General features: G+C 43.8%; 1 protein-coding gene across 3 annotated transcripts in view; it reads left to right on the top strand.

Annotated features, from left to right (window-relative positions):
* LOC137353249 (NLR family CARD domain-containing protein 3-like) overlaps positions 1–9,416 on the top strand; it is a 91,531-nt gene extending 82,115 nt beyond the window's left edge. For all 3 annotated transcript variants that reach the window (XM_068019324.1, XM_068019323.1, XM_068019322.1), the window contains 2 exons: positions 6,591–6,758; positions 8,023–9,416. In XM_068019324.1, coding sequence (XP_067875425.1) covers positions 6,591–6,758; positions 8,023–8,110 — 256 coding nt within the window. In that variant the 3' untranslated portion in view covers positions 8,111–9,416. The remainder of the gene's footprint in view (positions 1–6,590; positions 6,759–8,022) is intronic.
* The last annotated feature ends 12,778 nt before the right edge of the window (positions 9,417–22,194 follow it).

The raw sequence follows: 22,194 nt of genomic DNA, 5'->3' as shown, positions 1-22,194 counted from the left end.
ATCCATCTGCTTATACATTATATTGGGTAATGAAGGGTTGTTATTTACAAGACTTGCCTGTTCATTTTTGAAAGATTCCATAGAAGCATTTATCAATGCTTGAACAACCAGATGGGAGCAAGGTTAATGTGAAAGACAGTGCCTTTGACACTGCAGCAAATCTCTGGACTGTCAGCCTAGATTGTTCCCTCAGATATTCCGGGACTCAAGATCACAACATATTGCATTGAATCTAATTTCGAAAGGAAATTGGACCAATTGTCACCTCCAGATTTGACAGTTCTAGTGCTTTCCTGGCCAGCCTTCCGCCTTGCCCCCTCCATAAACCAGAGCTCATCCAACGCTTTGCTGCCCATAGCTTAGCTTGCAGCAAGCCCTGTTCACCCATCACCCTTGTGCTCGCTGACCAACATTGGCTCCCTCAAAGCCTGGATTTTAAAGACCTCATCCTTGTTTTCCAATCCTTCCATGGCCTCGCCCCTCCCTATCTCTGTAACCTCCTCCAGTCCTACCACCTCCTGAGATCCCTGCACTTCTCCGATTCGGCCCGCTTGTGCATCCACGATTTTAATCTCTCCACCATTGGTAATCATGTCACCTGAGGCCCTAAGTCCTGGAATTCCCTCCCTAAACTCCACCTTTCCAGTTCTCTCCTCTTTTTAGACTATCCTGAAAACTTGCCTCTCTGACCAAGCTTTTAGTCTATTCTTATATCGCCTTCTTTGCCAGTGCATCATTTGTCATTTGATAACGCACCTATTAAGTGGTTTGGGAAATTTCAGTACATGTTCGAATCCCACCACAGCAGAAGGTGGAATTTGAATTTAATTAATAAATCTGGAATTAAAAAGCTAGTCTAATGTTGGCCATGAAACCATTGTCGATTGTTGTAAAAACCCATCTGGTTCACTAATGTCCTTTAGGGAAGGAAATCTGCTGTCCTCACCTGGTCTGGCCGACATGTGACTCCAGACCCACAGCAATGTGGTTAACTCTTACATGCCCTCTGAAATGGCCGAGCAAGTCACTCAGTTGTATCTAACCGCTACAAAGTCTATAAAAAGGAATGAAACCGGACGGACCACCCGGCATCGACCTAGGCACCGGAAACGACAACGGCAAACCCAGCCCTGTCGACCCTGCAAAGTCCTCCTTCCTAACATCTGGGGGCTTGTGCCAAAGTTGGGGGAGTTGTCCCACAGACTAGTCAAGCAACAGCCTGACATAGTCATACTCACGGAATCATACCTTACAGACAATGTCCCAGACACTGCCATCACCATCCCCGGGTATATCTCTTCCACCGGCAGGACAGACCCACCAGAGGTGGTGCCACAGTGGTGGGAGGGAGTTGCCCTGGGAGTCCTCAACATCGACTCCGGACCCCATGAAGTCTCATGGCATCAGGTCAAACATGGGCAAGGTAACCTCCTATTGATTACCACCTACCGCCCTCCCTCAGCTGATGACTCAGTACTCCACCATGTTGAACACCACTTGGAGGAAGCACTGAGGGTGGCAAGGGCACAAAATGTACTCTGGATGGGGGACTTCAATGTCCATCACCAAGAGTGGCTCAGTAGCACCACTACTGACCGAGCTGGCCGAGTCCTAAAGGATATAGCCGCTAGACTGGGTCTGCGGCAGGTGGTGGGGAAACCAACACGAGGGAAAAACATACTTGACCTCGTCCTCACCAATGTGCCTGCCGCAGATGCTTCTGTCCATGACAGTATTGGTAGGAGTAACCACCACACAGTCCTTGTGGAGACGAAGTCCCGCCTTCACATTGAGGATACCGTCCATTGTGTTTTGTGGCACTATCACCGTGCTAAATGGGTAGATTTTGAACAGATCTAGCAACGCAAAACTGGGCATCCATGAGGCGCTGTGGACCATCAGCAGCAGCAGAATTGTACTCATCCACAATCTGTAACCTCATGGCCTGGCATATCCCCCACTCTACCATTACCATCAAGCCAGGAGACCAACCCAGTTCAAGGAAGAGTGCAGGAGGGCATGCCAGGAGCAGCACCAGGCATACCTCAAAATGAGGTGTCAAACTGGTGAAGCTACAACACAGGACTACTTGCATGCCAAACTGCGTAAGCAGCATGCGACAGACAGAGCTAAGCGATCCCATAACCAACAGATCAGATCTAAGCTCTGCAGTCCTGCCACATCCAGCCGTGAATGGTGGTGGCCAATTAAACAACTAACTGGAGGAGGTGGCTCCACAAATATCACATTTCTCAATGATGGGGGAGCCTGACCTGCCAGACCTGCTGAGTATTTCCAGCACTTTTTGTTTTTATTATCTAAAATAACCTGTTCTCTAGTTGATTCCTCAACATACTGCCCTAGAAAACCATCGCTAACATACTCCTGAAACTCGTCCTCCACAACATTAGTCCTCACCTTAGCAGCCCGGATGAGATCATTGACTCACTTCCTGCATTGGATCCATGTCCTGGGGTGACCCCATGGCTGCTGACCTCCTCTGCAATCTCCGTCCAGGCCTGCTTGGTCAGGTGGGCAGGTCTCCTTCTCCCATCCCTGAGGAAAAGGACCTCCCCCTTTTCCCTTACAGCCTGGAGGAGAACCTCCAAGGATGCATCGCTAAACCAGTGTCTTCCTTCAGCCATGGTTGCGGGAGGCTCAGGTTCAGCTCCATTCCTATCAGGCAGCAGAGGCAGCCGAAGGGGTCCTGGGACAGCAGACAAGATTAAATGCAGGGCTGGCAGCTCTTTTAAGTATGGCGCCAGCACCTGCCATTGTGTTAGATGACGGTGCCATTGGAACCTCACTCCCCGCCTCTAGCCCTTGAGTGCACAGGCTCCATGCCTCCACTTCCTTAATGGCCGGCCGCCGTGTCGCGGTTGGCTGGTCGTATTTTGCTCGTGCGGTGATGGCCATGGACAGCCGAGAGCTGCGCCAGTACATAAAAATTCAGCCCAATGTCTCACCTGTTCCAACAGTTTCACAGGACCAATGCCTCATCTTTTCTCACAGATTCTCAGAATGCAATACCTCACCCGTTTTATGGATCAAATGTCTCACCTCTTCTAACGGTCTCTCAGCACTAATATGTCGGCTGTTCCACAAGTCTATCAGGACCCCAAGTCTCACCTATTTTAACAGCCTCTCAGGACACAATGTCTCAAATGTTCTAATCATTTCACAGGATCCAATGTCTCTGCGGTTCTAACAGGACTCGGGGATGAATTTTACTCGCCCTCCAGCGTCAGGGGTTGTGGCGGGACAGGCCCGCCATGGCCCCCAATGCCGAGTTGGCCCCGCAGTATTTTACCAGCGGCAGCGAGACCTCGGTGCGGCCCCAGCAGCAGGGCCTTCGTTTTAATATTAAAATTAAGTTAAAATGATTCAAATTGACCTACCTTGTCACAGCGGATGTCCCACGCCAATACTCCGGCCGCTGGCCAGAACTCCCCCACCTTCGGAACTCCATTCAGAGTTCTGAGGTGTGACACTGGTTGGGAGGGGTGTAGGAGTGAGGAAAACCACTCTGATTGGTTGTGGGGATGGTGGGAAGGGGTTGAGAGGGTCAAATGTTCTGAAGGTGGGGGGTGAAAGTTCGGCATATTCAAAAGTGTTTTTTTGGGGGGATATGTCAATTTATTAAATGAGAACTCAGTGAGGGGGGGAGGAGGAGGAGAGGGGAATCAAAGATAAATAAAACATTTCTGCAGTTTGTATGAAAACAGTATCTTTAAAAATGTAAATGAAAGTGAAGGGCCTGAGGCCCTTTAAAAATGGCACCACCGCCTGCGTGGTGACAGCTGACACTGTTGCCTGGTACGGAGCGGCCGCCCCCTCTTTGTTGTCGGGGGCAGCCATTCCACCCCCTCCATTTAAATGAGGCCCCGTGCGAAATATCAGCGGCAGCCACTCCACTCGGGCAGACCGCCAACTTCAAAGCGGCGCTATTAAAATCCAACTCGGTATCCAATGTCTCAACTGTTCTAATACAAAAGCAAAATATGACAGATGCTGGAAAGCTGAAATAAAAACAGAAAATGCTGGAAATACTCAGCAGGTCTGGCAGCACGTGTGGAGAGAGAAGCAGAGTTAACGTTTCAGGTCAATGACCTTTCAATACTGAGGTGGCAGACCAGGCGGTGGGGAGGTAGCTGGGAAAATAGTGGGGAAGCACGCCGGGATGGCTCCCAGAGGTGGGTAGGAATGCAGATCGGCACCTGCACCACAGAGGCGGGCAGCCTATTTACATAGGGCGGCACAGTGGCGCAGTGGTTAGCACCGCAGCCTCACAGCTCCAGCGACCCGGGTTCAATTCCAGGTACTGCCTGTGTGGAGTTTGCAAGTTCTCCCTGTGTCTGCGTGGGTTTCCTCCGGGTGCTCCGGTTTCCTCCCACATGCCAAAGACTTGCAGGTTGATAGGTAAATTGGCCATTATAAATTGCCCCTAGTATAGGTAGGTGGTAGGGAAATATAGGGACAGGTGGGGATGTGGTAGGAATATGGGATTAGTGTAGGATTAGTATAAATGGGTGGTTGATGGTCGGCACAGACTCGGTGGGCCGAAGGGCCTGTTTCGGTGCTGTATCTCTAAACTAAACATAATTAAGGCCCTAATTAGGGACAATTTTCTGTCCTCGCCAGTATTTTGCCGCTAGCAGAGCAGCCCCTGCCACATGGGGAGGCTGCCAGTTTAACGGAGGTGGCCTTTCTGCAGCAGTCTGAGGTCATCAGAGCCAGAGGCTCCATTCCCGAAGATGGGGAAGTGCGGGGGGGCGTGGGACACATTGATCCAAGCGGAAGGGTTTCCCCTCCACTCTGAGGGACCCACCGCCTTCCTTCACTCTGAGATAATTATTTATTTTTACACCTCTAAAGGGACCTCCATTTTGAGACACTCAAGGTCGCCTGCCTGTCTTAGCAGCACCCGCCTCCCCCTGTGGGACTGCCGAGGCTCTAGAGCTGCTGGCCCTCCGATTGGCCGGCAGCATTGGGAGCTTGTCAGCCAACCTTGATAGGACGGCAAGGGAGGAGGTGGCCAATTAGGAGGCCGCCTCTGGGAAGATCGCTGAGCTGGTCTCACTACCAGCAGGTGCAGGCTCGGGATCCCAATTTATTCCCAAAGTCAGCGTCCCGAAGCCCATGGGAAAATCCTTCCCAAAGTCTCAAATATTCCAACCGTTTCCCAGGATCAAGTGTTCTCCACCGGGGTCCTGGATTGCCCCCAAAGGAGGGAGCCCCCCCTAGGAGGCCGCCCCAGCTTTACCTAGCGGTGTCTCCCTGGAGCAGTAGGTCCTTCCGCCTTCTACAAAATTGAGGTGAAGGTGAGAAGAAGTCTTTAACTAGCCATTAATTGGTCACTTAAGGGCCTCAATTGGCCTCACATGGGAACACTGTCCACAACCTTCCCTGCCCCGGACAAAATAGCATGGAGCCTGGGCAATGTTGGGAATGACACTCTTGCCATTTTGTTTGCCTGCCCACCTCCGTGCCCACCTCCAAGGGCAGCACAAAATTCTACCCAATGTCACATCTGTTCACACAGTGTCTCTCTACCCAGTTCTCATTGCTTCTGACAGTCTTCCAGAACCCACTGTGTCACATGTTCTCTGTATTCAATGATTGTAAACAAAATCACTTACTTTACAGCTTGATTTTTGGTAAGTGTCACTGTTAGCATCAATTTTAGGCATGGTATTTCAGTAGGTGAAATATTAAACTCCAATCCCAAAATATTTCCTCATGGAATGGTGATCAGATGCTTCACTACAAAATTTACAACTGGAGATTGCTATTATTTAGGATGAAGAATGTTATTATTCTAGCATTGTTTGTGATTAATTTTGATGTTCATTGCTATGTGCACAACCTCTTATTTCATTATCTCTCTCTATTTCACTTTTTTACCTTGCAACATTTATATATAACATTCTTCTCAAACTCTGCGATTGTCTAACTGTGGCTGTCACACATTTTTTCTCTCTTCTCTGCATTTCTTCCTCTGTTTCCCTTTATCTGCCTATGTCTATTGCTCTATCCCTATTTACTAATCTCTGTCTATCTACATCTCTTTATCTATATCTCTCCATCTTTATCACTCTATCTCTACCTATCTCCCTGTCTCTTTCTATCTACTGGTCTCTCTCTCTTTCTCTTTCTCTGTCTCTCCCTATATCTCTCTCTCACTCTGTTTCTCACCCTCCCTCTCTGTCTCCCTGGCTGTCTCACTCTGAACCTTTACCCTTTCTGTCTCTTTCTCTCTCTTTCTGTCTCTCTCTCTCCCCCCGCCCGCACGCCCCCCCCCCCCCCCACAACCCCTGCCTGTCTCGCTCTGTCCCTTTACCCTTTCTGTCCCTTTTTCTCCTCTCTGTCTGTCTGACTCTCTCCCTGTGTGTGTCTCTCTCTCTTTTCCCTTTCTGTCTCCCCTTCACTCCCCGTAATCTCTCATTTTACTCTCTTTCTTTCGTCCCCTCTCTGTCTTTTCTCCTTTTCTCTCTTTCCTTTCCTCTCGCCCTCCCCCTGCTCTCAATCTCTATCTCTGTTGTTGTCCCTTTGTATCTTTCTGGCTGCTTCGCTCTTCCATTGTTGAATAGCCTGAACAGCAATTATCTGACAGACGAGTGTTGTGAGGACCTTGTCTCTGCTCTTTGTATGAAGAATACCCTGAAATTCCTGGACCTGTCCTTTAATGGATTCACAGATAAATCTGTGCAGCACTTCCGCCATCTCATAATGACCTGTTCCAGTCTGGAAGAGATTGTGTAAGTGTTTTAATTGTTTTCTGCTTTGCAGTTCATTTGTTATCTGGATAATTGTCAAATAAAATCTGTGATAAATGTTGTCTTTATTAACGTGCCAAGGACATGATATTATCGACTTTTTGCTAATATAACTGAGTGGATATTCTCATCCATCTGTGCTAGCCTGGGCTCAAAGGGATATTTACCTGTAGTTTTACTGTTGTCTGCACATCATTCACATACATTGCGAAGCAAACCACAGTCATTAGTTTTTCTTATTTTGATAATTCTCCAATTGCCCCACCCTTCACTTCCCAGAATAGTAAGATAGAAAAGCAGAAAGATAGCAGATATACAGACAATTACAGAAATAAAGACAGAGACAGTGATAGAGAGATAGGAGGAAAATAGAGAGAAATAGAAATAGAAACAAGTAGGAAGAGAGAGAAATGCATGGAAAGCAAGACAGAGATAGATGTAGGGACAGAAATAGACAGATGTACAGATAGCAAATGGAGAGAGGAAGAGGCAGAAATGGAGAAAAGGAATTTAATAGGCAGGAAAGAGAGGGAGAGAGAAAAATAGAGACAATGAGGGAGAAAGTTAGACACAAATAAATGTAGATAGTGTTAAAGAGAGAAGCATAGAGATATGGAAAGAGAGCGAGAAATAGCCTGAGATAGAAACAGAGTGGGAAGGAACTTAAATAAATAGAAGAGATCAAGACAGAGTGGCAGATCTAGAAGTAGAGACAGAGATAGATACATATAACCACATTGATAGAGACAGATACATATAACCACATTGATAGAGACATACATATAACCACAGTGATAGAGTCAGAGGCATATAAGCCTAGTTATGGAGACAGAGAAGGTAGAACGAGAGAAACAGAGAAATGCAGTAATAGAGACAGGAATAAAGTCAGAGAGGGGAAAGTTAGAGAGGGGGGCGGAGAGACAGAAAGAGGAATAGAAAGTGAGAGATAGAGTTGGTGAGATAGGATAGAAAGTTAGACTGGAGAGATTGTGATAGAAAGATGTGGATAGGCACAGAGAAGGAAAAAGAGAGTGGGAGATACAAGAAAAAGATACAGCAAATAAAGAGCTAGAAAAATAAATAGAATTGAGTGAGAAGAAGGCAGAGCGACTGAATGAGACGTAAGCAATTTGATTGCACTGACATGGATAATCCATAACATAATTTTATGTGAACTTGTATTCCATGTTATTTAATCTAAAAGAATTCTACAGCGCCTCAGTTAAATGATTGTTTTCTTTTCCAGATTACATGCAAATTGTTTTAGTTCCCAAGGGTGCAAAGAGTTGGAGACGCTGATGAATTGCAGGCTCAAGATACAAGTCTCCTTATAATAGAATGAAATCTGCTTAAATGAAAGAAGTTTGCTGTTGAAAGGACTGGTTTCATTGGCCTGTAAATGGAACAGGACAGATTTAACCCATGTTGATGACATTGTTAATCAGCCTTGAAAGAAGAGCCACACAGGAAACTAAATTTCAGCTTTGCAACTATACTCCCCCCAGAAGGAAGACTTTGGTTCCCAGAAGCTTCTTTGTGGGTCATCTATGGGCATCATAGACCTGTTATTGATTAATCTCATGTGGCAATGCACCACTTGTCCCTCAAAGAAGTTGGACGCGGACCACTTGGAGGTCATATAACTATTTAGTGTGGAGGAGTCTTGTTTATTATCGGAATTAACCAGACCAATCAGTCCATTGACTAAGAATGGTCATGCACCACCACTTACAGAATCGAGAAAGAGCTCCCAATTAGGGGTAGGGTAGTATAGCAGTTATGTTACTGGAACACACACATGGCAGGTTCAGAAACGGTTGCTGTGATCGATAGTGTATAGAGTAAGGGGAACTGAAGTGAGATAGAGAACCAGAATATTGTGAAAGTGATCATATCCAAAAGGTACAATGCTCTTGCTATCTGTAAGGATAAGAATAAAGACTGACGGAAGGACCGCCAGAGGGCTGACCATGGCACCTTGGAACAAGAGACTGTCCTAAGAGGAGAGGAGGGGAAGTATATAGTAATAGTTGTAGGGGATCTAATAATTAGGGGGACAGACATTATCTTTTGTAAGCAGAATTGTGTCCCACTTGGTATGTTGCCTACCTGTAACCAGGGTGAGGGACATCCGTGAACCAGTTTGAAAGGACATTGGAGAGGGAGGGGGAGAATCCAATCATTGCAGTAATTTTGGGACCAACAACATAGGAAAGAGAAGGCAAGATGTCCTGTTTGGAGAGTACCAGGAACTAGGAGCTAAATTAAAGAACAAGACCTCAGGGGTTATAATTGCTGGATTATTACCTGAGCCACATGCAGATTGGTGTAGATATAAGTAGATTAGGAGGTGAACACGTGGCTGAAGGAGTTGTACGTGAAAGAGGGGTTCCATTTCAAGGGACACTGGCACCAGTAGTGGGACAGGAAGGAACTGTACCATTTCTGTACAACTGTACTGTTAGGTTGGACTGCTAATGGTAAGTTAATTATATTGTTAAAGCTGAACAGCTGAAGGGCATTGTTTAATTAAGGATTTGAAGTGAATATGAATAGAGCCTGCTGGACGCACGTTGTTGTTGAACAGAAGGCAGAGGTATGTAATGCTGCATTCTGTAAATAAACTAAATATCAAGAAAAGGATCTGTGTATAGTTTCATTCTTCATCAGTTGGCTTGGATCCATTTAACACTGGTAGCAGAGAATGATTGCCAATAGGAAAAGACTGGAAATAAGGATTTTTTTTTCAGACAAAAGGTTGTAATTGGATTCCTTTTGAGAAGAATGTCTGAAACCAAGTGTAAAGTGTCAGGGTATGATTTCCCACTGATGTTCTCTGAAATTGAACCTTATGACCAATGGCAAAATGAAGTAAACATGTGGACGTGGGTTACGTCCTTATCAAAGAGAAAACCAGGTATGGCCTTGGCACTGTCGCCTCCTTACAAAAGCAAGATCAGTTGCAAAGTATTCTGTGAGCTAAAGGCCCTTAAGTTGGACACTGAGAAAGGTTTGGAGCTTCTATTAAGCTTTATGGATAAAATATATAAGAAAGATGATCTATTAAATACCTACCAAGCATGGCCAGACTTTGATAAATTTAGAAAGACGGAAGATCATTCCATAGAGGAATATATTATGGAATTTAACACACTATATAACAGACTGCAGAAATTCTATTGGGAAATTCCTTGTTCAGTGCTCGCTTTCAACTGTTGGATTGTGCTGAAGTGTCACATATGGATAGGCTGCTGGACTTAACTGGAGTTAGATTCTCAGAAAGATCTTTTGGATCAGATGACTGCTGCTTTAAAAAAATTCCTGAGAAGCAGTCATTTCCAGCACGGCACAAATGGGACATTCAGCGGTGTCACAGAGGATGGAGGACACTATGGTCGTGGCATTTCAAGATTGTTCAGACATGGGGCACAGCCATCAATAGAGCAGAAAAAAGAAATGAGGATGGAGACATTTTTGGCAGATATGGCAGACAACAAGATTGGAGCAACAATAACAGACGAATGAATCCTAGAATTTCAGATGTGATTCAGAATATCATTATGTGGTAAACTGTCCAAAAGGGAATAACAGAGTTTTTTAAACGACGCACGACACGGAAGGTTTGGAAGTGGAAGATGATGATATTGATCAATCTGAGGTAATTGTACTGGTCACAAGAAGCTTCATTCTAGCAATGAGTGTACTAGTCGCAGATTCATTTAATTGCACTGTGTTGGACAGTGGTTGCACATCCACAGTATGTGGAGCAGATTGGTTGACATTTTATTTAGATTCACTAGATATTAAGGATTGAACTAAGGTCAGGGAGTACGAAAGTCCTGCTTGCTTCAAGTTTTGGAATGACAACACATTAAGGTAATTCCATGCAAAATAGCTGGAGTAAGCCACTTCATTAGTACAGATGTGGTATCGAGTGAGATGCCCTTGCTGCTGAGCAAGTCTTCCATGAAAAAGGCACAAATGAAATTGGACAAGGAACATGACAAAGCAATTTTTTTTGTTTATTTGTTTGTGGGATGTGGGCGTCGTTGGCTAGGCCAGCATTTATTGCACATCCCTAACTGCCCTTGAACTGATGGCTTGCTAGGCCATTTCAGAGGACATTTTAAGAGTCAATCACATTACTGTGGGTCTGGAAGGACAGCAGATTTCCTTCCCTAAAGGACAATAGTGAACCAGATTTTTTTTTTACAATAATGTTTTCATGGTGATCATAGAACTAGCTTTTTAATTCCAGATTTATTAATTGGGTGGGATTTGAACCCATGTCCCTAGAGCATTAGCCTGGGCTCTGGATTACTAATTCAGGGATATCACCACTACACCTCCACCTCCCCCTAGTGCCTTTGGAAAGTCGGTAGATTAGCAATTTACCCCATCAGGATATTATTGTGTCTCTTTAACAAAACCAGGCATCTCTAATAAGAATGTTAAAGAAGTGTTAATGACATCAGGTGATCTGCAGGAGTCGTTGATGATTAGTTCACAAAGCTTATTGAAGAGTTGAGTGATATATGCAAAAAGTATCAGAGGATGCTATCGGGGCCATTTGTAAGTCTCCCATTAGGACAAGACTTTGATGAAGTAGTAGCAATAGATATAAAGGTGTGTGCAAGGACAGAAACATTTTCATTTTGCATTTCATAGACATGGCAACAAAATTCAGTCTTTCTATAGTGACACATGGTAAAGACAAAAGAGTGATTGTAGATAAAGTCATGGAAAAATGGGTAGGACCCAGACTTGGGGCACTGGCAAAATTTCTGATTGACAATGGGGGTAATTTGCAAATGTTAAGTTTAAAGACATGCGTGAAAATATGAACATTGTAGTGATGAACACTGCAGTTGAAAGTCCTTTCAGTATTGGACTTTGTGAAAGAAATCACATGATTGATGTGATGCTGCATGAGATCTTAAGCGACCAACCAAATTGCAAGCTAACATCTGCCCTGGCGTGGGCAGTCCATGTGAAGAATTTGCTCCAAATGGTCACTGGCAATAGTCCGTATCAGTTGGTCTTTGGGAGGAATCGCTGAATACCTTCCGTTCTGTGTGATCATCCCCCGACCTTAGAAGGGACTATAATTAGTTCCACTTTTTGTGCACTTGAATGCCCTGCATGCAGGGAGAAGGACATTCATCAAGGCAGAGGTCTGAGAAAATTCAGCAAGGCCTACGACATCGCATAACACTGTCAAGAGATAAAATATTAAGCCTGGAGATTTAGTATACTATAAATGAGAGGATCAGAAAGAATGGAAAGGTCTAGGTAAAGTGATAGTGTGTGATGGGAAGACTCTGATAACATGGTAGTCAAACTATTAGGGTCCATGACTATACAAACTTGCAGAAACTGAACAATTAGTAGAAGGTGATAAGGCACCCTATACCTCACATACTCATATGTTTGACAGTTATGAGGAACAGAATCCGATAGATAAGGGGTGGATGATGATAGACAAAGTGATGCTAGTGCACAGGATAGGGCTCTTTTACCCAAAGGACAACTGCCTAAAGTCAGTACTATGGTAACATACATACCAGAAGGGCCCAATGAATAGAGGGATGCAGCTATTGCAGGGACAGCAGGAAAAGCCACTGGCAAATTCAAACATTGTCTAAGCATCCAAGATGATGGACAAGAGGTAAGATCTATGGACTGGTAAAATGAGGTGAAACGGTGGAAAGCAAGAAAATGCAGTGCAACTCCCCATAGTGGATCTGGAAGTAACTCGAGCACTAGAAAATGATCATATACTGGCAACTGTGGTCCAGAAAGAGATAAGAGGGCAAGTAGAGGCCATAGCTTGACTAGGTTACGCGACAGAATAAGGACTACAGAATAATCTAGGAACACTACAAGATATAGAAGCACTTATGATCAGGAAGTTATGGTGGCTGTAAATAAATTAGAAGAAAAATTGATCAGAGGAAAAACAAAGAGTTGGAAGGAATTTGGTGTCTATTCTGAAAGTGCAAGATAGGGGACAGCCAGCCTTATCACATAGATGGATATGTATGGAAAAAGTAGTCCCAGATTGGACATATAAGGTTAAAGTGAGACTAGTGGCTCGGGGTTTCAAAGAGAGACTTGGTGATTAGAAGGTTAAAGTGGACTTCCCTGCAGCAGGAAAAGTGATCTTGAAAATATTCTTAGCTCTTGTAGCCACATACTCATGGGAATGTAGGTCAAATAATATAAAAGCCGCATTTTTGCAGGGTGAAAGATTTCAAAAAGAGAAGTGTTTTTGAAACCACCTAAAGAAGTGAGTGATGTAGAAGAGAAGCTGTGGAAATTATACAAATGTGTTTATGAATTGAATGATGCATCGAGAGTATGGTATTTCTCGGTTAGGTCAGTCTTGCTGAAAGTAGGCTGTATTCAGCTGAAAGCAGATCCAGCAATGTTCGACTGGTATCACAAAGAGTAACTCACAGGCATCTTTATGATGCATGTCAATGATTTTCTATTGGGAGGTTCTGCAGAATTTGAAAAATTGGTTATAGATAAATTAAAAGAGGAGTTTAAGACTGGAAATCAGACTTCAGGGACTTTTAAATATATGGGGTTAGACATTAATCAGAATAGGTCAGGAATAACCTTGAAAGAACAATCATATCTCGAAAGTTGTAATCAAATGCCCATAAGTCGCACTAGGTCATCACAAAAAAGTGATCTTGCATCCATAGAAGAAACAGAACAGTTAAGAAGCTTGATTGAACAGTTAAGCTTATTATTGGAATCAATTCTGAGAGACCGAATAAACTGTCACTTAGAAATGCATGGATTAATCAAGGATGGTCAGCATGGATTTGCTGAGGGAAGATCGTGTCTGACTAACTTTATTACACTTTTTGAGGAAGTAACAAGGAGGATCGATGAGGGTAGTGCAGTTGATGTGGTCTACATGGATTTTGGCAAGGCTTTTGACAAGGTCCCACATGAAGACTGGTTTAAAAAAATAAAAGCCCATGGGATCCAGGGCAATGTAGCATGCTGGATACAACATTGGCTCAGTCACAGGAAACAAAGAGTAATTATTGGCGGGTGTTTTTGCGACTGGAAGGCTGTTTCTAGTGGGGTTCTGCAGGGTTCGGTACTAGATCCCCTGATTTTTGTAGTACACTAACGATTTGGATGTAAATGTTGGGGCAATCAGACAAAGCAAAGGAATACATAACAAATGGGAGGATACTGTGAGGTGTAGAGGAAGTGAGGGACCTTGGAGTGTATGTCCATAGATCCTTGAAGGTTGCAGGACAGGTCAATAAGATGGTTAAGAAGCATATGGAATCCTGTCCTTTATTAGCTGAGGCATAGAATATAAAAGTAGGGAGGTTATGCTGGAACTATATAAAACATTCGTTTGGATACAACGTGTGTACTGTATGCAGTTCTAGTCACCTCATTACAGAAGATGTTGCCAGGAATGGAAAATTTCAGCTATGAGGAAAGATTGGAGAGCTTGAGGGGAGATTTGATTGAGATGTACAAAATTATGAGGGCCATGGATAGAGTGGGTGGGAAGGGCCTATTTACCTTAGCAGAGGGGTCAGTGTCTGGGGGGAATAGATTTAAAGTGATTGTTAGAAGGATTGGAGGGGGGAATGAGGAAAAATCTTTTCACCCAGAGGGTGGTGGGGGTCTGGAACTCACTGCCCGATAGGGTGGTAGAGGCAGAAAACCTCATCTCATTTAAAAGGTGTCTAGATGTGCACCAGAAGTGCCGTAACCTGCAGGGCTACAGGCCAAATGCTGGAAAGTGGAATTAAGCTGGGTGGCTTTTTTTTCTAGTTGGCACAGGCATGATGGGCCAAGTGACCTCTTTCTGTGCTGTAAACTTTCTATCATTCTAATCTGGTTATGTACTCAGACAAGGCGTATTTGAACTTAAATTCTGAGAAATGTGTACTCACTTTTCCAGCACTGAAAGACATGAATGAAATTCACCAATTTTAGTGACGTTTCTCATGCCAATCTTCTGGATGGATGTTGGAGTACAGCTGGGTTTTTTCTTGGTGAGGGAAAAATGGAAAGTGTTGTCCCTCGTCTTGGAAAGCCAAGAAAATAAAAAGTGCAGTTAACATCACCTTAGCTGCAGAAACACTGGCGTTAGTAGAAGAGATAGATAGGGGATTTTACTTAGCTAACATTTTGAAAGAAATCCGATACAAGGGGCATTCTGAGAAAAGTTTGGCCATTGTATGTTATGTAGATAACCATTCTGTATGGCATAATGTTCATTTGACAAAGAGTGTCACTGAGAAAAGGTTAGGATCAACCTTGCCAGCATAAACGATATGTTGGAGAAAAGAAATCTCTAAGATAAAATGGGTCAGTGAAAGTCACCAAATATCGGACTGTTTTACAAAGAGGAATGCTTGCTCCGAGAAATTGTTGGAGGTCCTAGAAGACGGACACCTTGTAATATGACGAGTTGTACGAAATATGGAAAATCATTTTTTTCTCTTTCGTTTTGTTATTAATTATGTTATCATTTTCTTTTAAAGAAAGGGGAATCTGTTAATGGTAGGTTAATTATATTAAAGATAAACAGCTGAAGGGCATGGTTTAATTAAGGACTTGAAGTGAATATAAAGAGAGCCTACTGGAAACAAGTTGTTGTTGAACTGAAGACAGAAATATGTAATGCTGCATTCTGTGAATAAACCAAATATCAAGAAAAGGATCTTCACCATTCTTCACTTGTTGGCTTGGATCCATTCAACATGGGCTTCACCTGAACTGGGTTGGAACTAAGGTCCTTGCTGAAAGGATAAATAGGGTGGTCCCAAGAACTTTAAACTAGTAAGTGGAGGTGAAGGAAGTGGAGGAAAAGAACTTAATGTGATACTGAACTAGTTTATACCCCTAAGGAGCAAGAACTCTATTGCCAAAAACATAGACCATTAAGTAGGATGGACCTGGTCACATTGCCGCGGAACGCTCCATGCAGTTGGACCGTGCTGTACCACCTATCCTTCATGGAGCAGTTTCTGCGGGAAAACACCTTTGACCACCGATCCATCAGGCAGTGGTCTGCATGGAATGTCCTCAAGACCCTACGGGAAAAGGAGATGGTGGATCCTGTCGGATGGTCCCCCGAGCAGACCGTCAAAGTCATTTGGCGGAATGCCTCATCACCAGAACTTTCAAACAAGTACCAAGATGTAGCTTGGCTGGTGGTGAGAAGAGCCCTCCCCGTCAGATCCGTCCTGCACGCCCGAAGTCTCGCCCCCTCCGCACAATGCCCCCGCGGTGGCTGTGGTGGGGAAGAGACGGTTGCCCACCTCCTCCTGGAATGTGTCTTTGCAAAGCAGGTGTGGAAAGAGATGCAGTGGTTTTTGTCGAGGTTGATCCCAATCAGCTCTGTAACACAGGAGTCTGTGCTCTACGGGCTGTTCCCAGGGATGCACACCGAGATAAATATCAACTGCTGCTGGAGGACTATCAATTTGGTGAAAGACGCCCTTTGGTCTGCCCGAAACGTGCTGGTCTTCCAGCGCAAAGAGTTGTCCACCACTGAATGTTGCAAACTGGCACATTCCAAGGTCCAGGACTACGTGCTGAGGGACGCACTTAAACCTGGGGCAGCCGCAGCAAAGGCTCAATGGGGAAAGACCACAGTGTAAGGTCCCCCCACCAAGCTGAACTGAGGGGCTGGATCCATGGGAAACCCCTTGAACTGTATCGGGAAAATCTTCATTTGCTGTAAAATGTAAAAATGTAATTGGCATGACAAATGTGAAATGGAAAGGTTGTGAGGCAACTCATGATTGTAATGAAGCAAACGGACCTCCTTTGCACTGTTTGTATTTTTTGACTTGATGCTGTTTGAAACTGGTAATGTAATTTTTACAGATTTTTATGAATAAAGTATATTTTGGAAATAAATAAAAAAATTAAGTAGGTATGAGACGACATAAAACTAAAAGAAAAAACATACGAAAATGCAAAAAATAGCACATATCCCAGTGAATGGGAAACATACAAAGAACAGCAAAGGGTGATAAAGCTAAAGTAAGGGCTACAGAAAGGGATTGTGAAAGGAAACGTGTAAGGGATATCAACATTACATTATGGAAAGGAGGGTGGTCAGGAACAATGTGAGCCCATTGAAAGCTGATAATTTGTCAATGAAAATAAGGAAATGGCAGACAAGCTGAATAATGACTTTGCATCAGGATTTACAGTAGAGTAAGAGGTCAGAATGCCAGAGACAGGGAATCACCAAAATTAATGAAAGCAAAATTACAGTAATGAACAAAATAATGGCACTAACAAGTGACAAATCCCCAGAACCAGGTGGTTTCCATCCCAAGGTTTTAAAGAAAGTAGGTGGAAACATTGTAGATGCCCTAACTATAATCTTCCAAAGTTCTCTCAATTGGGGAATCGTTCCTTTAGATTGGAAAATAGCATGTGTCACTTCACTATTTAAAAAAGTTGACAAGGAAAACCAATTAGCCTATTGTCAGGAAATTACTAGTCTATAGTTAAGGATAGGGTGACTGAACACTTTGAAATTTTTCAACTGATCAGAGAGAGCCAGCATGGATTTGTAAAGGGTAGGTCATACCTGATGAATCTGATTGAATTTTTTGAAGACATGACTAAATAGTGGATAGGGGAATTTGTTGAATTCCTGATAAGAGATTGTTAGTTAAGCTTGAAATTCATGGAATTGAAGGCAAATTGTTGACCTTGTTAGGAAATTGACTGAGCAGCAGGAGACACAGAATAGAAATAATGTGTTGGTACTCTAATTGGCAGGATGGTGTCCTACAAGAATCTGTACTGGGGCTTCATCTACTCACTGCATTTATTAATGACTTAGATGTTGGAATAGAATATCCAGGTTTGGTGATGACACAAAGATAGGTGGCATTGTAAGCAGTGTAGATAGAAACATAAAATTACGAAGAGGTAAGGATGGATCAAGTGATTGGGCAGAACTGTGGCAAATGGATTTCAATGCAGGTAAATGTGAGGCCATCCATTTTGGACCTAAAAAGGATAGAACAGGTTAGTTTCTAAATTCTGAAAAGCTAGAAACAGTGGAAGTCCAAAGATACTTGAGGGTCCAGGTACACAGATCATTAAAATGTCATAAGTTAAAATGTCCCTGCATCCCATGAGTTTACATAACATAACTACAAATGCCCTTAAGTTCCTCCAATAAAGCGTTCTCTTAAACTCAGATTCAGACTTATGTTTATATCTCAGTCTATCACTGTTGATTCTGAATCAGCTCTGACAAGATAATTATTAACAAAAAGCTTTTCTGCAAAACATTGAGCAATTACTGCATATATTACATACTGCATTACATGCATTACGAAATGTTTAGTCACTACCTATTGTACTCCATACTAACCAACATTATGTCCAAGTCAAATCTATTACCTATTGGCAAAGGTGCACTTTTAACATAATGTAATTATATGATGCAGACAACTTTCAAATGACATTTACCACTCAGATTATCTGCCCTCAAACTGGATAGTAAATGACGCATATTGCAGTTACTGATCTTTGACATGCTTGTAAAAATTGTCCTTTAATTCTATTCACAGCAAAAAAAAATCAGCTTGACTGTTTCTAACATGGTCATTGAAACATAATAAATTTTTAACCATGTCTTCCCCAATAGTTTTTAAAACTGCAAATGCAGCATAGCATTTGTTAAGGAACCATAGACAGTTCATCATAGACTAAGTTTTATTAAAGCTATCTGTTACATTGTATTTACTAACTAATGTATATGTTAAAGCAGCATCCTGTTTTTGCCACTATCACTCAGTCCCATTACACCATACTCTTGTATTCACGAGGAACTTACAGTGCTGACTTCTGCAGATTTCTTGAATTTTCTTGCCTGTTTTTCCCCTCAATACAAGTTCTGGAACAATGTGAGTTCAAATGGAAAGCAGCGGAATTGCGACATTTATAAACATCCAGCAACTTTCAACATGCCACTGAGCTTGTGTTAGGACTGAGATATGGAGGAATTTCTTCACTCAGAGGGTGGTGAATCTTTGGATTTCTCTGCCCCAGAGGGCTGTGGATGATAAGTTGTTGAGTATGATCAAGACTGAGATTGATCGTTTTCTACATATTAAAAACATCAAGGGATACTGGGATAGTGCAGGAAAATGGTGTTGAAGTAAAAGATCAGCTATGATCTCCTTGAATGGCAGAGTGAGCTCCAAGGGCTGAATGGCCAACCTCTCTCTCTCTATCCCCCCTCTATCGCTCTCTGCCCCCTCTCTCTCTCTAATATATGTTACGACCAGGTGAGAAAGGTGTCTAGGGGTCTTTTACCGTCTTCACCTGGTCTTATTGGAACAGGATTTAATTTTAAACACACACTGCTTTGAGCTCCCTCTTGGTGCACCACTTTCCAATTATAAGGCAAAGAAATGAGTATAACAGGCCCTCTTAGGTTTAAAGAAGAAAAGTGAAATTTATTAAAACTTAAACTTAAACTCTAACTCGGTTAATGTCTACAGATACACGCTGCGCCCCAAGCTAGCATGCATATGCAATGCGCACATGCAAATAGAGACAGAAAAAAGCAGAAGACAAAATAGAGAGGTTTGAGGCAATATCAGAAGAGTTTCTTGTTACTGTGCTTACAGTGTAGTCCTTTCTGTTGGGGCCCAGTATTCTTCTTAAACCTTATTCACTGTAGAAGACTTTTCTCTCTTGGGGTTCATGTGTCTTCAATGGGTCTTCAGTTCTGTGAGAAAGAGATGGGAGCAGACAGGAGAGATGTTCTCAGTCCAGGAACAAAGAGTTCAAATTCTCTGTGGCAAGTTCAAATTCAAAAAACTCCAACTCATGTGACTAAACTGGTCTGAACACGTCTGTTTATGTATTCGGCCATCTTAGCAGTTAGCCAGGAATGCTATCTTCTCCACTTTCAATGTCTGGTAATCAAAAGTCCATTGTGGATTAAATTGGAGCAGGGAGTGGCCCCTTTGTCCTTTCCAAGCACTGTCTGTTACTATGCAAATGTTTTTCCAGTCAGGGACTTGGCATAGGCCTTCTTTTCTTCCCAGCAACAATTTTTAAATTTAATGTCCATCTGTGTCCCATTCTTGGCAGGTGGGGGCCTGCATGACATAAAATAAAAGTAAAATACTGCGAATGCTGGAAATCTGAAATAAAAACAAGAAATGCTGGAAATATTCAGCAGGTCTGGCAGCATCTGTGGAGAGAGAAGCAGGGTTAACGTTTCAATGACCTTTCATCAGAACTGGCAATGGTTAGAAATGTAATAGGTTTTAAACAAATAAAGTGGAGGTGGGGGGGAAAGAGAACAAAAGGGAAGGTGTTGATAGGACAGAGGGCCGGAGAGATTAACTGACAAGGAGGTCATGGGGCAAAGGCAAAGGGAGTGTGCTCATAGTGTGGTGAAAGACAAAGCATTAATGTAGAAACGGTGTTAATGACAGAATAATGAACAGCTGTAGCCAAAAGCACAAATGTGAAAAAAAACAATGGGCAGGCACACGGTAAAAAAAATGATGAAACAAAATAAAACAAAATAAAAAATAAAAAACAAAAATAAAAAAGGACCAGTCATGCACTGAAAATCTTGAACTCAATGTTCAGTCCGGCAGGCTGTAGCGTGTCTAATCGGTAAATGAGATGCTGTTCCTCGAGCTTGCGATGGTGTTCACTGGAACACTGCAGCAATCCCAGGACAGAGATGTGAGCATGAGAGCAGGGGGGAGTGTTGAAATGGAAAGCGACCGGAAGCTCAGGGTCATGTTTTCTGACTAAGTGGAGGTGTTCTGCAAAGCGATCACCCAATCTGCCTTTGGTCTCTGCAATGTAGCTGCGAATTGAGTATAATAAATTGAAAGTAGTACAAGTAAATTGCTGCTTCACCTGAAAGGAGTGTTTGGGGCCTTGGATAGTGAGGAAAGAGGAGGTAAAAGGGTAGGTACTACACCTCCACCTGTATGGGAAGGCGCCTTGGGAAGGGGATGGGCTGTCAGGGGTAACGAAGGAGTGGACCAGGGTGTCGCAGAGGGAACAATCCCTTCGGAATGCTGACAGGGCGGGAGGAGGGGAATATGCATTTAGTGGTGGCATCACGCTGGAGGTAGCGGAAGTGGCGGAGGATGATCCTTTGGATGTGGAGGCTGGTGGGGTGGAAAGTGAGAACAAGGGGAACCCTGTCGAGGTCCTGGCAGGCAGGGGAAGGGGTGAGGGTGGAGGTGCGGGAAATGGGCCGGACATGGTTGAGGGCCCTGTCAACAACAGTGGGGGGAAAGGAAGACATATCAGAAGCTCTGTCATGGAGGTTGCATCATCAGAGCAGATGAGTCATAGACAGAGAAATTGGGAGAATGGAATGGAGTCCTTACAGGAAGCAGGGTATGCAGAAGTGTCGTCGAGGTAGCTGTGGGAGTTGGTGAGCTTATAATGAATATTAGTGGACAGTCTATCCCCAGAGATGGAGACAGAGAAGTCAAGGAAGGGAAGGGAAGTGTCGGAGATGGACCATGTGAAGGTGAGAGAAGGGTGGAAATTAGAAGCAAAGTTGATGAAGTTTTCCAGTTCGGGGCGGGAGCAGGAAACGGCAACGATACAGTCATCAATGTATCGGAAAAAGAGTTGGGGGAGGGGGCCTGAGTAGGACTGGAACAAGAAATGTTAGACATATCCCACAAAAAGACAGGCATAACTAGGACCCATGCGGGTACCCATAGCAACACCTTTTACTTGAAGGAAGTGAGTGGAGTTGAAGGAGAAGTCGTTCAATGTGAGAACAAGTTCAGCCAGGCGGAGGAAGGTGATGGTGGATGGAGACTGGTTAGGCCTCTGTTCAAGGAAGAAGCAGAGAGCCCTCAGGTCGTCCTGATGGGGTATGGAGGTGTAGAAGATTGGATTCCATAGTGAAGAGGAGGCGTTAAGGGCCTCTCCCTCTTTCTCTGCCTCCTCTATCGCTCTCTGTCCTCTTTCTTCCCCATCTCTCCGGCCTCATCTCTGTCTCTCTGCCCCCTCTCTTTGCTCCCTCTCTCTCTGCCCCTTTTTTCTCTCTGCCCTTTCTGCCCCTCTCTTTCTCTCTCTCTGCCCCCTCTCGGTCTCTGCCCCCCACTCTCTCTGCCCCCTCTCGCTCTCTGCCCCCTCTCGCTCTCTGCCCCCTCTCGCTCTCTGCCCCCTCTCTCTGTCAGGGATCTGTGCTAGGGCCTCAATTATTTATGATCTATATTAATGACTTGGATGAAGAGACCGAGTGTATTGTAGCCAAATGTGCAGACGACACAAAGCAAGTTGTTAGAGGACACAAAGTGTCTGCAAAGAGATACAGATAGGTTATGTGAGTGGACAAAAAATTTGGCAGATGGGAGTATAATGTGAGGTTGTCCGCTTTGGC

Source organism: Heterodontus francisci, chromosome 41 (assembly GCF_036365525.1).
Source record: "Heterodontus francisci isolate sHetFra1 chromosome 41, sHetFra1.hap1, whole genome shotgun sequence".
Classification (NCBI taxonomy): domain Eukaryota; kingdom Metazoa; phylum Chordata; class Chondrichthyes; order Heterodontiformes; family Heterodontidae; genus Heterodontus; species Heterodontus francisci.
Note: the sequence above shows the minus strand (reverse complement) of the source record. Positions and strands in the feature narration are given on the sequence as shown.